This window comes from Lithobates pipiens, unplaced genomic scaffold (assembly GCF_037356315.1).
Source record: "Lithobates pipiens isolate NorthernLeopardFrog02 unplaced genomic scaffold, aLitPip1_a1.2 Scaffold_25, whole genome shotgun sequence".
Classification (NCBI taxonomy): domain Eukaryota; kingdom Metazoa; phylum Chordata; class Amphibia; order Anura; family Ranidae; genus Lithobates; species Lithobates pipiens.
The window spans coordinates 165,677,297-165,695,305 of NW_027507787.1; the positions used below are offsets into that span (position 1 = coordinate 165,677,297).

Here is an 18,009-nt window from a genome sequence, read left to right on the forward strand (position 1 = left end):
GGAAAAAGTATTTGATCAAAGAAATGATCAGTCTATAATATTAATGGTAGTTTTATTTTAACAGTGAAAGACAGAATAACAACAAAAATATGCAGAAAAACACATTTCAAAAAAGTTATAAATTGATTTGCATTTTAACCACTTGGGATCCGCGCTATTGCCAAATGACGGCATTAGCGCGGACCTACTTTTCCGGGACTACGTCTATTGACGTCGTCCCGTGTACGAGCGGCCTGCGCGCCCCCTGAGGGGCGCGCGCGGTGCGCTCTGTGATCGGCGAGTCCATGAGACTCGCCTGATCACCGATCCGTGCAAGGGGTCGATCCCGACCCCTTATCACGTGATCAGCTGTCAGCCAATGACAGCTGATCATGTGATAGAACGGAGCCGGTAATCGGCTATTATTCCTCCTCGCACTGACAGCGCGAGGAGAAAAAAAAAAGCCGATCACCGGCGGCCGTGATCGGGACATCAGTCCCGATCACGGCCAGCAATACAAGCAACCACCTGCCCCCTGCCAGTGCCCACCTGCCCCCCGCAGTGCCATCCTGAATAAAAGTAAGTGCCCCCCGTCAGTGCCACCCAGCAGTGCCCATAGTGCCCATAGTGCCACCCAGCAGTGCCACCCAGCAGTGCCACCCACAGTGCCACCCACAGTGCCACCCACAGTGCCCACAATCTGCCTCAAAGGTGCTGCACCCCAGTGCCGCCCATCAGTGCCCAGCAGTGCCGCCCATCAGTGCCCAGCAGTGCCACCTATCAGAGCCACCTATCAGTGCCACCTATCAGTGCCCATCAGTCCCATCTATCAGTGGTACCTATCAGTGCCCATCCATGCCACCCATCCATGCCACTTATCCGTGCCACCCATCCGTGCCATCTTTTCTGTGCCCATCTTTGCCCATCAGTGCCGCCTTATCTGTGCCCATCGGTGCCGCCTTATCTGTGCCTATTAGTGCCGCCTTAACTATGCCTATCAGTGCCCACCAGTGCAGCCTATCAGTGCCCACCAATGCAGCCCATCAGTGCCCACCAATGCAGCCCATCAGTGCCCACCAATGCAGCCTATCAGTGCCGCCTAATCAGCGCACTTCAATGAAGGAGAAAAATGACCCGTTTGCAAAATTTTATAACAAACTATTAAAACATGATTTTTTTTTTTTTTTTGCATCTTTTTTTGTTTGTTTAGCAAAAAATAAAACTCCGAGCTGTAACTAAATACCACCAAAAGAAAGCTCTATTTGTGGGAAAAAAATGATAAAAATTTCATTTGGGTACAGTGTTGTATGCCCGCGCAATTGTCATTCAAAGTGCATCAGCGCTGAAAGCTGAAAATTGGTCTGGGACTGAGGGGGGTTTAAGTGCCCAGTAAGCAAGTGGTTAATGAGTATTTGATCCCCTATCAATCAGCAAGATTTCTGGCTCCCAGATGTCTTCTATATGGGCAACGAGCTGAGATTAGGAGCACTCTTTTAAAGGGAGTGCTCATAATCTCAACTTGTTACCTCTATAAAAGACACCTGTCCAGAGAAGCAATCAATCAATCAGATGCCAATCTCTCCACCATGGCCAGGAGCTGTCCAAGGATGTCAGGGACAAGATTGTAGGCCTTCACAAGGCTGGAATGGGCTACAGGACCATCGCCAAGCAGCTTGGTCAGAGGGTATTAAGGTTGGTGTGATTATTCGCAAATGTAAGAAACACAAAATAACTGTCAACCTCCCTTGGTCTGGAGCTCCATGCAAGACCTCACATCAAAGATCATGAGAACGGTGAGGAATCAGCCCAGAACTACACTGGAGAATCTTGTCAATGATCTTAATGCAGCTGGGACCATAGTCACCAAGAAAACAACTACACCACACTACACCATGAAGGACTCAAATCCTGCAGCGCCCGCAAGGTCGGGCACATGTTCAGGCACATGTACACGCCCGTCTGAAGTTTGCTAATGAACATCTGAATGATTCAGAGGAAAACTGGGTGAAAGTGTGAGAACAAAATCGAGTTCCTTGGCATCAACTCAACCCCAAGAAAACCATTCTCACCGTCAAACATGAAGATGGGAACATTATGCTTTTGGGGGCGTTTTTCTGATAAGGGGACAGGACAACTTCACCACATCAAAGGGACAATGGACGGGGCCATGTACCGTACAATCTTGGGTGAGAACCTCCTTCCCTCAGCCAGTGCATTGGCTGGTTATTCCAGCATGACACTGACCCAAAACACACGGCCAAGGCAACAAAGGAGTAGCTCAAGAAGAAGCACATTAATGTCCTGGAGTGGCCTAGCCAGTTTCTACACCTTAATCCTATAGAAAATATGTGGAGGGAGCTGAAGGTTTCGAGTTACCAAACGTCAGCATCGAAACCTTAAGGCCCCGTTCACACCTATGCAAATTAGATGCGCCTTACACCGCATCCAATTCGCAGGACATTTCAAAATACATTAATGAGGCTGGTTCACATATCTGCGGTGCATTCGCACTCCGCATTGCACAAAAAAAATTGTGAGTTTTCTAGGCAGTGCGGTCCAGCTCAGGTGCGAATTCAGGCCCATTATCTTCTATGGGCATGCATCTGATTCACAGATGTGTTCTGTTGTGAACAGGAGAAAATACTGATGCAATCCTGAGCTGATACTGATCAAAAACTGACATGAGTCAACTGAGTTTTCTCTTTGCAGGGAAACCTGAGCTTCAATTCGCACCGCACATTTGTGAACCTAGCCTAAACGGGTTGTAAACCCTCACGGTTTTTCACCTGAATGCATTCTTTTGCAACCTCCCACTCAGACGCACCGAGAGCAGAGAATGTAAGTGATGAGGAGGGTGAGCCTGAGTGAAAGAACACATCCTTGGTGTCAGTGGTGGGAATTCTGCTCCATTGTTGGTGTCAGTGGAAGGAAATATGCCCATTGTTGGTGTCAGTGGAAGGAATTATGCCTCATTGTTAGTGTCAGTGGAAGGAATTATACCCCATCATTGGTGTCAGATGCACAAATTATGCCCCATTGTTGGTGTCAGTAGAAGGAATTATGCCCCATTGTTGGTGTCAGTAGAAGGAATTATGCCCCAATGTTGGTGTCAGTGGGAGAAATTATATTCCATAGTTTGTGTCAGTTGAATGAATTATGCCCCAATGTTGGTGTCAGTGGGAGAAATTATATTCCATAGTTTGTGTCAGTTGAATGAATTATGTCCCATTGTTGGTGTAAGTGGAAGGAATTATGCCCCATTGTTGGTGTCAGTGGGAGAAATTATGTTCCATAGTTTGTGTCAGTTGGAGGAATTATGCCCCATTGTTGTTGTCAGTAGAAAGATGTATGCCCCATCGTTGGTGTCAGTGGAAGGAATTATGCCCCATTGTTGGTGTCAGTAGAAGGTAGAAGGAATTATGCCCCATCGTTAGTGTCAGTGGAAGGAATTATGACCCATTGTTGGTGTCAGTAGAAGGAATTATGCCCCATTGTTGGTGTCAGTAGAAGGAATTATGCCCCAATTTTGGTGTCAGTGGGAGAAATTATGCCCCATCGTTGGTGTCAGATGCACAACTTATGTCCCTTTGTTTGCGTCATTAGAAGGAATTATGCCCCATAGTTGGTGTCAGTGGCAAGAATAATCCCTACAGGGGTGGATGGGGGCAAGCAAAGGGTCACATCTGGCTCAGAGGATGCAGTTTGGAGATCACCAGTCTACACCATGCAGTGTCCACCTCCCTTCCTGGAACATGCACATCTAAATGGTACTAAAGGATGCGTTCTTTCACTCTCACAATCAGCAGGAAGTTGAAGTATCTCTCCCCCGCTGGCTGTTACAAAGACCCAGAAATGCTAACAGACAGTAGTTGCAGCTACAAGGATGGACTGAGGACATGCACACATTTACAAAATAAGAAAAAATATTTGAACTTTACTAATACAGTGTTCACCGATTAATGCTCTTTGTTTTTTTAATGTACACATAAAACGCAGGTTCAAGTTTCCTTTAATATAAATAACACCTCTCAGTGTTGCAGTGAAGTTCATTTTAAATGATAGATGTCTGTTTTCTTCTACATTTTTAGTGAATTGGGAGCCCCATAGGAATAAACATGTATTTTGATGCATTAGCAACAGGTATTTGCCTTGGTCAGTGGGTGTTAACCCTATACGCTCCAAATTGTAAATGAAAAACTGCATTGAAAACGCAGGTAATTAATGCACGGCAACACACAAATGAAAAGCACACAGCCTAAGGCTACAAAAAAGCACCTCTATGCACACACATACAATTTAACTTTAACAACATCCCATTTTTAGTCCGTAGGATTCAATATTGAGTTGGCCCACCCTTTGCCTCTATAACAGCTTCAACTCTCCTTGGAAGGCTGTCCACAAGGTTTAGGAGTGTGTCTATGGGAATGTTTGACCATTCTTCCAGAAGCTTATTTGTGAGGTCAGGCACTGATGTTGGATGAGAAGGCCTGGTTCACATTCATCACTCTAATTCATTCCAAAGGTGTTCTATTGGGTTGAGGTCAGGACTCTGTGCAGGCCAGTCAAGTTCCTCCACCCCAAACTCGCTCATCCATGTCTTTATGGACCTTGCTTGGTGCACTGGTCCAAATCATTTGGTGCAGGGGGGATAATGGTGTGGGGTTGTTTTTCAGGGGTTGGGCTTGGCCCCTAAGTCCCAGTGAAGGGAACTCTTAAGGCGTCGGCATACCAAGACATTTTGGACAATTTCATGCTCCCAACTTTGTGAGAACAGTTTGGGGAGGACCTCTTCCAGCAAGGTCCATAAAGACATGGATGAGCGAGTTTGGGGTGGAGGAACTTGACTGGCCTGCACAGAGTCCTGACTTCAACCCGATAGAACACCTTTGAGATGAATTAGAGTGCAGACTGTGAGCCAGGCCTTCTTGTCTACATCAGTGCCTGTCCTCACAAATGCGCTTCTGGAAGAATGGTCAAACATTCCCATAGACCATCCTAAACCTCGTGGACAGCCTTCCCAGAGGAGTTAAAGCTGTTATAGCTGCAAAGGCTGGCCAACTCAATATTGAACCCTATGGACGAAGACTGGGATGACATTAAAATTCATGTATGTGTAAAGGCGGGTGTCCCAATACTTTTGACAATATCGTGTAGATCTAAGGCTTCTTTCACATTGGGGCGATGCCGGCATTAGCGGTAAAGCGTCACTCGTTACAGCGCCACTTTACCACTGTTATAGAGGTGATTTGGCACTTTTAACCCCCAAGAAGGGGTTAAAAAGGGGTTCAAATCGCCCATGATGCGCTTTTCAGGCACTTTGGAAGCGGTGCCCATTCATTCCAATGGGCAGGGGTGGTTTAGGAGCGATATATACACCGCCCCAAAGATGATGCTTGCAGGACTTTTTTCCCATCCTGCAAGCGCAGCGCCCCAGTGGGAAAGCACTCGGACGTCCACACTGGGGTGGCTTGAGAGGCAGTTCTCAGGCACTTTACAGGCGCTATTTTTAGCGCTAAAACGCCTGAAAACCGCCTCAGTGTGAAATGAGCCCTAATACTCAATCTTCCCCATGAAGCCAATGGGCTGCGCTGACCACCCTCAGCCACTAAGTGTCGCTGTTCTCCCACAGCCACGGCTACACAGCATAACAATTCAGGCACTTTTTTTTTTCTCAGGGAATATCACACCAGTAGAGATAAATTTTGATCCATTTCTCATTGAGTCTCAATGACTTCCACGGCTCGCGAGTCGTGCCCAAAGCGTCCACGGGGGGTCGCTGCCCCCTTCCCCCTCTTAGGAGGGAGAGGATAGCCTGCTGCGACCCCCAACGTGTTACTGCCAACACATTATCGCTGCCAAACACAACACGCTGCAGTGTAATTGTCACCGGATGTCACGCACACGTGCGACAGCCCGGGCAGCTGCAATACTTCGCCAATCTACAAATAAACTGTCACCGGCGTTCCGTACACAATCCAAATTGACATTTAATTTAAAAAAAAAAGATAAATGGGCTTTTTTTTTTTCTTTGCCAGCACGGTGGAATTAACATTTTTGCCAACTGGCACACAACATTGGACGGCAAAGGCAGAGGACAGCCGGTGGAGGTCAGTGACCCCTTTACAGGGCATGACAATAGTTCACAGCAGGGGGCAGAGCAGTGCCGCGCGCCTCCGAATAGCAATGCAGAGACCAGTCCTCCGCTGCGGAGAGCGGACCGTCACCAATCAGGGTCGTATCGCGGTGTAGTGTGTGTGGGTTGTCACATACGAAGGCAAGATTTAACGTGTCACCTTGCAGCTGTGCCTCGTCTATCACAAACGCCAGCTGCATGTGACGCTGTGTCGGTCGGCAGCGTGTAATTGTGGCTGCGTCCCCGCACATCCATTGTGTCTGAGTCCGGAGAGCAGGGTATTGATTGAGCTGTGATGTTATCACCTTGCAGTTTGTAGGCTGTGTCCTACGTCAGTGTTTTCATCTTGCAGTGTGTACTTTACATCGGTATGCAGAGCCAGCTCTCAGCGGCAAATGTGCCCACCGCCGCAAGAAGCGTCAAAGCGCTGCAATCCCATCCCCCCACCACCAACCACCACCATACACACAAAGACTCATCCAATAAAAAATTGGACATTTTATTATGCAGCAGAATGCATCGCAACTCATTATTGATTCAACAATGTCTCCTTTTGTGCATTCTCATAACGCGTGCACCTGAGCGCGCGAAGATGCATGTAGCATTAAAGATCAATCTCCAAACTGCGGCCTGGGGGCCGAATGCGGCCCTTTGCTTGCCTTTGTTGTTTGGGGCCTTCTTCCTCCCATTGACACCAACAATGGGGCATTATTTTCTGCACTAACATCAAGAATGGGACTCTATTCCACCCAGTGACACCAATGAAGGGGCACTATTCCACCCACTGACACCAATGATGGGGCACTATTCCACCCACTGACATCAACGATGGGGCATTATTCCTCCAACTGGCATCAATAATAGAGGCACTATTCCACCCAATGATGGGGCACTATTCCTTCAACTGGCAACAATAATAGAGGCACTATTCCTCCCACTGACACGAACAATGGGGCACAATTCCTCCAACTGGTATCAATAATAGGGGCACTATTCCTCCCACTGACACCAACAATGGGGCACAATTCCTCCAACTGGCATCAATAATAGGGGCACTATTCCTTCCACTGACACCAATGATGCAGCACTAATCCACCCACTGACACCAATGATGGGGCACTATTCCTCCCACTGACACCAATGATGGGGCACTATTCCTCCCACTGACACCAATGATGGGACACTTTTCCTCCCACTGACACCAATGATGGATGGGACACTATTCCTTCCACTGACACCAATGATGGGGCACTATTCCTCCCACTGACACCAATGATGGGACACTATTCCTCCCACTGACACCAATGATGGAGCACTAATCCACCCACTGACACCAATGATGGGACACTATTCCTTCCACTGACACCAATGATGGGACACTATTCTTCCCACTGACACCAATGACGGGACACTATTCCTCCCACTGACACCAACAATGGGCCACAATTCCTCCAAATGGCATCAATAATAGGGGCACTATTCCACCCACTGACACCAATGATGGGGCACTATTCCTTTCACTTACACCAACAATGGCTAACTATTCCTCCCACTGACACCAACGATGGGACACTATTCCTTCCAGTGACACCAATAATGGGGCACTATTCCTCCTACTGATTCCAATGATGGGACACTAATAATTCTCTTACTACCAAAGATGGGGTCAGTGTTTACTCTCACTGGTCACAATCGGATCCCCCTAAAGTCTGAAGGACATTAAACTGTCCCTTTGTTTAGAAAGTTTGAAGACCCCTGCTATAGCTGGAACCTGTTCACATCTATAAGTGCATTTTGCAAAGTAGTTCAAGTGTGTTTTTGAGGCCCATAGAAGTCAACGATGACGCATGAAATCGCATGGGCGTGCAATTTCATGCATTGCCATAGACCTCTAGGGGCCTCATGGTGCATTAACGGGTACATTAAAATTTATTTTTTAAAACACAGTGCAATGGCCTCACTGGGCAACGCGTTTCTATGAGACATAAGTTGCTTTGAGCTCCAATGTGTGTGCTAAAATGCACAGGGGTGAACGGGACATAAATGATTTCTTACTGACCAACATTTAGCCCTGGTTCACACCAATGCGATTTGTTGTGTGATTTGACAGTTCATAATCACATGAAAAGTCGCACTCCATTTGCGGCAATGGAACCATTTAAATCATTGAAAAAAGTTCCTGCAATACTTCTCTGCGATTTCATTGCGACTTGCATTGACTTCTGTTAACCACTTGACCTCCGAAAGATTTTACCCCCCCTTTATGTCCAGGCCACTTTTTGCGTTACTTTAACTGACAATCGCTCACCCAAATAAAATCTATATCTTTTTTCCCACAAATAGAGCTTTCTTTTGGTGTTATTTGATCACCTCTGCATTTTTTTATTTTCTGCGCTATAAACAAAAAAAGACAGACAATTTTGAAAAAAAAAATTACTTTCTGCTATAAAACACAAACAAAGAAAATAATCTGCACTAAGTATTCAGTGATTCATGATTAATAAACAGCTGCACTCCCTGTATTGTACATCTCAATAATCATTTTTTGATTGCTATAATACACATCCAATAAAAAAATGTAAAAAATCGAATTTCTTTATCAATTTAGGCCAAAATATATATATCAGCAATATTTTTGGTTAAAAAATCCCAATAAGTGTATATTGATTGGTTTATGCAAACATTATAACGGCTACAAACTGTGGTATATATATATATATAGATATATATATATATATATTGGATTATCTTTTACTAGTAATGGTGTGATCAGCGACCTATAGCAGGACTACGATATTGCGGTGGTCAATCGAACACTAACTGACACTTTGCGGGAGAGAGTGACACTAATGCAGTGATCAGTGCTAAAAATATGCACTGTCGCTGTACTAATGACACTGGCTGGGAAGGGGTTAAACATCTAGGGCGATCAAAGGGTTAACTCTGTGCCTATCCAGTGTTTGTGTTTACTATGTGTGCTGCTGTTTGTAGAGGAAGAGATTAATTTGAGTCTCTGCTTTGCAGGAACACAGAATCCATCCCCCCCCTGTCAGAACGGAAGTTGTTTACATAGGCAGAGCTCTGTCCTGAGTCTCTGCCTGATGATCAGCGGGTGCCAGCGGACATCGAGTGCCCAGCACCCGAAGATTGTCTTCTGCTGTGAATAATCACAGCGCCCTCTGCAGGAGGAAGTGCAGGATCATGTATATTTATAGGCGATCCGGCGAACAGCTGCTGCCCTGTAGCAGTAAAACTGCTATAGGGCGGTCAGCAAGTGGTTAAAGGAAGTTGCAAGCCGCAGTAAAATCGCACAAAAATTGCACTGATCTGAAGATTTCAAATGGCGCTCAAGCAGAGGTGGCCTGTCTATTAAAGGCGCACAGACGCCACCGCCCCTATCCATCGCCACCTCCCCCTATCCAATGCCATTTTCAGGATGCTGGGCACATGGATTCCAATGGGGGGTGGGTGTTTATTTTTTTGAAGCACTGATTAGAGCCAGAGGCTCTAAAAGGCTTCAAAATAGGGTGGGCTCAGGGTGCAGAGAATGCACTCACAACCCACCCAGGTGTGTAACACTAATCCTCCTCCCGGCCAATCAGGAAGCGGGTTTTGACACCTGTCACTCAATTGGTTGAAAGGACAGGCGATCCTATTGGACACCTAGGAGGAGGGGAGGAGCTGCACACTGGAAGCTGCCGATAGAGGAGAGGACGCTCCCCGCCACCCGCCTATATGGGGTAAGTGCCGGACCGACCGGCAAACAACGGAGGGGAAGTAGCCGCCGACCGTGCCTCCAAAAAAAACACACCAGCCGCCACTGCACTCAAGTAGCATGATTTCAATGCCACACTGATGTGAGCCAGGGCTAAAAGCTTAAATGCATTAAAATGTGCACATTAAAAAAAAGAAAATTAAATTGGAAGCGCAAAAAAAAGAAAAAGTGCCCTTGCACAGAAATGTGCTGCTCTTAAATATCCGCTTCGGTGCGACATGATTTTACAAAACGGTTGGAGACTTTTTTTCCTTCTGTTTCTCACCAGTAGGACGGCCCTTTGAAATGAATGGGCTACCCTAGTCATGATGGGCGCACGCAACGGTCGCAACCGCGTATGCATACATCTGAACCAAGGCTTCAGCTGAAAAAAAAAAGAAACAACAAGTATACTCATCAATGCCCCTCAAAGTGCTAAAAAAAACGTCCACTGTAGAAAAGCACAGTACATGTCAACACGTGTGTTTGACGCATTTTGACACAAGCACTGAGGTATAAATGAGCCCTCGGTGATACGATATGATGTGCGTTTGGTGATCGCTTTACCCCACAGAAAAGAGAGATATTGATGTACACCCCCCGGGAAATTATCCAGCAAACTGAAAGATCTCTGCACACAATAGCATCTATATGAAGTACTGGAATCTCTTACAACGCATGTCATTGCTGTGTTCGGCCAATCACAGTCCAGTCTGTGTAATACATGTTTACAAATGATTGGGGGCCAAGCTGCACAAATCTTCTAAAATGTTGCAATCTGTTTGTGTCGATTTTCTTAGAGTTCAGCAAGTTTCTTATATAAAATAAAAGTGCAAAGGTCATGGACAAAGGGCAAAGGGCAGCCTGTCACTAATGGATGATTGCTGATTGGCTGGTTGGTGCCTGCACATGACTTTTGCCTTACTAAACAAGGGAAGAGATGATTCAATCCACTGTATACATTGGAGACCCGTCCATGTTGTCACTCTGCAGTGTTTACATTGTGTCCAATCCAGACGTTTTGCTCTGCAGTGGTTTAAACCTGCATTAAACTCAAATCCAAAAACGTAATATCTTGCATCTTACCAATTATTAGCAGTGGTGGCTGCATTTGTTTTCTTCTTTTTAGGCTTTTTTCCTCTCTGTTTTGCCCCGGTTATCTGACCACTGGCCATTAACACACCTCCTGTATTAGAGCGCCTCCACTTTGGATGAAGGAGCACAGGGGGCACCTTTGGACAGCAGCATTGTCATTCTAAGGGGAGGGGAGTGTTAGATGGACTAGCAGATTTAAGTACACTAACAAATTGAAGCCAAGCTCCAGCTCGCACTTTATAAGCAGTTACAGCAACCATTTTTTTTTACCTTTTGGGATAAAGGAATTACATAAATAAATAAAATCTGATTGATGTAATCATGCCGCGTGTTAAATGGTTTGTCTCATCGCTATAAGCTAATATACATTCTGCGCAAAGAGCTTGTTTTTTTTTTTGTTTTAAAAACAACAGACTTCCTGGTTGGATCACCAGATGAAAATAAAAGAAAGAAAGCCTAAAAAAGAAAACTAAATAGCCATCACATCTAAGAATGGGTAAGCTGCAATATAGAAAAATACATGTTTCTTTTTGGGTTTAATACTGCTTTAAAGTCATTATTGTGCACCATTTATCATAGTGCACAGTTTGTCGGTTTGTAGATCATGTCATAGTCCAAAGCTTGTCAGTTTATGTTTCGTATCATTGTCCATAGTTACTTTTTTTGGTTGTTAGGATTTTCATTGCCTTTATATTCTAGTCATAGTACACAAAGTTTAGCAGTGTTTATATTGTGTGTGTCAGTGTTTCCTGTATTTTGTGTCATAATTAACATTCTTTACTTTTCTTGTGTTTATCTTGTGCTACAGTCCACAGTGTTAAATCTGCATGTTTGTATTGTGCATAGCCCACAATGTTTGCCAATTTTAATTCAATGTCATATTATGTAGCCTTTTTTTTTTGTTGTTGTTTTTTTTGTTTGTTTGTTTTTTTAGTTTTAGTGTTTATACTATAGGGTAGTGCACAGTCTATATGTTTAAATATTTACATTGTCTCTCCATCCCAGGTCTTATATTGCATTGTTTAAACCCTGTCATAGCCTTAGCAGTCCTTTAGCAGTGTCTTAAGTGTGTTGTAGTCCATAGTTCTTATTTTGTAGTATTTCTATTGGGTCATAGTCCATGGTCTTCATTTTGCAGTGTTTACATAGTCCACAGATTTTTTTTTCATTGACATGTTTGTCATAGTCTACAGTTTTTATAGTGCGGTGTGTGTACAATTGTGTCATCATCTTTTATGTTTGTATATTGCAGTGTTTACATTTTATATTCTGTATTCCAGTGTTTATATTTTATATTACAATGTTTGCATTTACTATTATATATTGCAGTGTTTACATTTACTATTTTAGATTGCTGCGTTTATATGTATTATTTTACATTGCAGTATTTACATTTAATATTTTATATAGCTGCGTTTATATTTTAGATCGCAGTGTTTACATTTACTATTTTATATTGCTGTGTTCACATTTTATATTGCATTGTTTAAATTAAGTCACCATAATTTTTTCACTTTTATATTAGGTCATATATATTATTCATATAATAATATGTTTATAATTCTCTTGTACTATTCCTATTATGTCATAGCCCACAGTCCTCGATCTGCAGTGTTTACATTGTTTTTTTGTAGTCCATCTTTTATACTACAGTGTTTACATTGTGTCATCACCTAGAGACTTTGTCAGTGTTTATGTTTAGTCACAGTCTACATTCTTATGTTTTGTAGTATTCCTATGATGCCATAGTCCATGATCTTCCTACTGCATTGCTTACATTGTGTCATCACCTAGAGACTTTGTCAGTGCTTATATTTTCCCATAGACCACAGTTTTTATATTGCAGTGTTTACATTGTGTTTTATAAACTTTGTCAGTGTTTATATTTGGTCATAATGTATAGTTCTTATAGTTGTAGTATTACTATGATGTCATAGTCCATGGTCTTCCTACTGCATTGTTTACATTGGTGGAGATTTACTAAAACTGGTGCAGCTGTGCATCAAAACCAATCAGATTCCAGGTTTTATTGCCAAAGCAACCTGAGGGTAGAAGCTGATTGGCTACCATGCACAGCTGCACCAGATTCTGAGTGCTCTAGTTTGATTAGATCTACCCAATTATGTCATCACCTATAGTCGGTGCATATATTTTCAAATAGACCACAGTTTTCATATTGCAATGTTTACATTGTGTTCTATAGACTTTGTCAGTGTCTTCATATTTGGTCATAGTGTATAGTTCTTCTATTTGTAGTATTCTTATGATGCCACGGTCCATGGTCTTCCCTCTGCAGTGTTTACATTGTGTCACAGTTTTTATATGGCTGTGTTTATATTTGGTCATAGTGTATAGTTCTTATTTTAGTAGTATTCATATGATGTCATAGTCCGTGGTCTTCTTTACACAGTGTTTACATTATTTCATAGTCACAGTTTTTATATTGCAGTGTTTACATCAAGTCATCACCTGTAGACTTTGCAAGTGCCTATATTTTCCCATAGACCACAGTTTTCATATTGCAGTGTTTACATTGTGTTCTATAGACTTTGTCAGTGTTAATATGTGGTCATAGTGTATTGTTCTTATATCTGTAGTATTCCCATGATGTCATAGTCCATGGTCTTTCTTCTGCAGTGTTTATATTGTGTCACAGTTTTTATATTGCAGTGTTTACATTTATGTCACAGTTTCTATATTGCAGTGTTTACATTTATGTCACAGTTTTTATATTGCAGTGTTTACATTTATGTCATAGTTTTTATATTGCATTGTTTACATGTATGTCACCGTTTTTATATTGCATTGTTTACATTTATGTCACCGTTTTTATATTGCAGTGTTTACATTTATGTCATAGTTTTTATATTGCATTGTTTACATTTATGTCACAGTTTTTATATTGCAGTGTTTACATTTATGTCATAGTTTTTATATTGCATTGTTTACATGTATGTCACCGTTTTTATATTGCAGTGTTTACATTTATGTCATAGTTTTTATATTGCAGTGTTTACATTTATGTCACCGTTTCTATATTGCAGTGTTTACTTTTATGTCACTGTTTTTATATTGCACTGTTTACATTTATGTCACTGTTTTTATATTGCACTGTTTACATTTATGTCACAGTTTTTATATTGCACTGTTTACATCTTGTCATCACCTATAGACTTTGCCAGTACCTATATTTTCCCATAGACCTCAGTTTGAATATTGCAGTGTTTACATTGTGTTCTATAGACTTTGTCAGTGTTTGGATTTTGTAATAGGCTACGGTATTATATTGCAGTGTTTACATTGTCACATTTGCCTTTTCTTCCATAACGTTCATTATGTCATAGCATTGTTGCGTTAAGTGTTTACACTACGCCTGTCTTGGTATCTGGCGTTGTGTATATAGCGTGTCATCAAGTATTAATATTGCCTTGTAGGATGACTTGTTACTGGTGAATCTGAACAATGGGACTTTAGAGGTGCTGCAAAATTGTCTATGTGCTAAAGGAAGGTCAATAAAACAATATTTTTGCTAATTAAATCCAACCTATTGTTGAGTTCTTACCCTAACGATGTGGAAAGTGCTGCACGTTGTTGGCGCTATATAAATCCTGAATAATAATAAAGTGATAGAGTGTATCACACTATGCTGTGTTGATGTGGCAGTGTGTAGTTTGTGTGCTGGCCATGTTTTTCTCTTGCAGTGTGCAGACTTTGCATGTGTCAAGTGTTAGGAGATAGAGGTTGTTAGAGTCCAGCATTCATTGTGCAAATCATGTTGCTGCGGCTGCCGGTTGTCCCCCTGCGCTCTCCAGCTCATGGTATCATAGCCCGTTCACCTTGCAGTGTGCTCCATGTGTCACAGTCCATCGTCTCACCAAGCACTGCACAGTTCACCATCAGCCCTGCAGATCCCACCGGCTTGCCTTGGGTTAGTGCACTTTGCTGTGTGCAATATGCAATCAGACCCCCCCATGGACCCCTTGGTCTTTTTTTCTGCCGTCACTCTTCTATGTTTCTATGGTGAGGTGTCACCGTTGCCTTGCAGTCATTTGTTCAGTCCACAGATCATGATGCTACAGTCCAGTCTGTGATCACCTTGCAGTGTCACAATATGCAGTTTATGTTGGTTATGGTCTTACCTGCACTGTGAGATCCTATGCAGCCCATGCTGTATGGGATGAATGGGATTCCAAGGGGGTGTACAGAGATGAGGGTTGGGGTGCTCTAGACAGACGATCCTGTGGGGGGGTCCGGGGGGAGGGCAAGGGAGGAGGGGGGGAGATAGATGGAGAGGGATAAGGTAGAAGGGTTACGGGGGAATGATGAGAGAATGGAGGAAGGGGGCAGAGGAAAGGAAAAAGGATAGAGAGGGGGGAAGAGAAGGAAAAAAAAAGAGGGGAGAGGAGGAGAGAGAGGGAGGGATGTACGGAGGTGGCACCCCGTCACTGGGGTCTCGGAACTGGGAGCCGGAGGATCATATTGGGATGTCTCCGGACGTGACGAGCAGACGCAGCCCTGTCTCTCTCCTCTCTCTCTCTCCTCCCCCTCTCTCTCTCTTTCGATCTCTCTCTTTCTCTCCTTTTTTTCTCTCTCAGGGATGCTCAGGGACCAGAAGCCCAGGGCGGGGGAGGAGGGATGAGACTCACAAACAGACGGAGTGAGGATTGGCTGAGGGGGAGGAAACAGCTGGGAAAAGAGGAGCTGTCACATCCACCAGGGATGCGGTCTCTCCGGCGTTCTGTCTACCCATGAGAGCGCTCCTGCCTCTCCGAGGGGGATCCTGCTGCCTCCCCGTCTATGCTCCTGCCCCTTTCAGCCTGTCACTTGGATATCTGGATCTCCCAACCCTTCTCCTGTCCAACCTAGACCTCTCTCTCTCTCTCTCTCTCTCTCTCTCTGTGTCTCTGTCTCCCACTCACTGTCTCTCTCCCTCCCTCTCTGTCCGTCTGTCTCATTATGTTTTCTGGGCAGGTTTCTATCCAGCAACAATCACTTCTCCACACCATAAAAAAAAAGAGAGACAGAGAGGAAAGAGGAGAACAGGAGATGGAAGAGAAGAGAGGGAGAGAGAATGACAGGAGAGATGGAAGAGAAAAGAAAGAAGATAAAAGAGAGATGTAAGTGAAAATAAAGGGGGGGGGGGGCAGAAAAGAAAGAAAAATAGAGAGATGGAAGAAAAACAGAGAGAAAATAAAAGAAATAAAAGAAAGATGTGAACAAGGAAAGAGAGATCAGGAAAAATGTAAGGAAAAAAAGGGAGATAATAAAAGAGAAAGAAGAGGGATGTTAATAAAAATTGAGGAAGAAAACAAAGAGAGAAAATATTGGAGAGATCAAAGAGAATAAAAGAAAGAAGTCAAGTCATGGCAGAGAGGAGAGAAGAGAGAGAACGAGTGAGAGAGAGGAAAGGAGAGATAGAAGAGGCAAAAGAGAGACGTCAAAGAAGAGAGGAGAGATGTAATAGAAAATGGGGGTGAGCAGAAAGGGGAAGGAGAATGAGGGATGAAAGTGAAGAGAAGAGAAGGAGAGTAAAGAGAGGAGAACAGGTGATGGAAGAGAAGAGAGGGAGAGTAAAGAGAGAACAGGAGATGGAAGAGAAGAGAGGGAGAGTAAAGAGAGGAGAACAGGTGATGGAAGAGAAGAGAGGGAGGGTAAAGAGAGGAAAACAGGTGATGGAAGAGAAGAGAGGGAGAGTAAAGAGAGAACAGGAGATGGAAGAGAAGAGAGGGAGAGGAGAACAGGTGATAGAAGAGAAGAGAGGGAGAGTAAAGAGAGGAGAACAGGAGATGGAAGATAAGAGAGGGAGAGTAAAGAGAGGAGAACAGGAGATGGAAGAGAAGAGAGGGAGAGTAAAGAGAGGAGAACAGGTGATAGAAGAGAAGAGAGGGAGAGTAAAGAGAGGAGAACAGGAGATTAGTGATGGACGAACTTCCGACGGGACGTTTCGCGAACGCGAAACGCGAACGGGCACAAACGTTCGCGAAAACGACCGTTCGCCGCGGGCTCCATTGACTTCAATGGGAGGCGAATTTCGCAAACCTTTAGGTCGAATTTGCGGCCACGGGGTAATTATTAGGGGGTAGCACGTAGTCCCACCACCTGGACAATAGCATAATACATGTATGAGGTGAATTTGGGATCGATAACTACAAGCATTTTTTTTTTATTTGGGAAATTGTTCTGACAATTCAGGACTATGGAGCTAATGAAGGCAATGGAGGAGAGGGAAGGTCAGGGACCAGGGTAGGCAAACAAGAGGGTGCAGGAGATACAGAGCACTGACAGCAGCACCGTAATACAGAGCACTGACATCAGCACCGTGACATACAGCGCTGACAGCAGCTCCGTGACATACAGCGCTGACAGCAGCTCCGTGACATACAGCGCTGACAGCAGCTCCGTGACATACAGCGCTGACAGCAGCTCCGTGACATACAGCGCTGACAGCAGCTCCGTGACATACAGCGCTGACAGCAGCACCGTGACATACAGCGCTGACAGCAGCTCCGTGACATACAGCGCTGACAGCAGCTCCGTGACATACAGCGCTGACAGCAGCTCCGTGACATACAGCACTGACAGCAGCTCCGTGACATACAGCGCTGACAGCAGCTCCGTGACATACAGCGCTGACAGCAGCACCGTGACATACAGCGCTGACAGCAGCTCCGTGACATACAGCGCTGACAGCAGCTCCGTGACATACAGCGCTGACAGCAGCTCCGTGACATACAGCACTGACAGCAGCTCCGTGACATACAGCGCTGACAGCAGCTCCGTGACATACAGCGCTGACAGCAGCACCGTGACATACAGCGCTGACAGCAGCTCCGTGACATACAGCGCTGACAGCAGCTCCGTGACATACAGCGCTGACAGCAGCTCCGTGACATACAGCGCTGACAGCAGCTCCGTGACATACAGCGCTGACAGCAGCTCCGTGACATACAGCGCTGACAGCAGCTCCGTGACATACAGCGCTGACAGCAGCTCCGTGACATACAGCGCTGACAGCAGCACCGTAAGCAGCCCCAGGAGGAAGTCAGCA

At 44.4% G+C, this 18,009-nt stretch overlaps 1 protein-coding gene across 5 annotated transcripts in view; it reads right to left on the reverse strand.

Annotated features, from left to right (window-relative positions):
• Nucleotides 1–15,822, reverse strand: part of FAM131B (family with sequence similarity 131 member B) — a 143,249-nt gene extending 127,427 nt beyond the window's left edge. For 3 of the 5 annotated variants that reach the window (XR_013262801.1, XM_077455101.1, XM_077455100.1), the window contains exon 1: nucleotides 15,101–15,818. Coding sequence is in view for 3 of the 5 variants with exons in the window: in XM_077455101.1 (XP_077311227.1) it covers nucleotides 15,101–15,128 (28 nt within the window). In the remaining 2 variants the exon portion in view is untranslated. Of the gene's footprint in view, nucleotides 1–15,100 lie in introns of all 5 variants that reach the window. The other 2 variants (XR_013262802.1, XM_077455102.1) reach the window with 2 other exon arrangements.
• Between the last annotated feature and the right edge of the window lie 2,187 nt (nucleotides 15,823–18,009).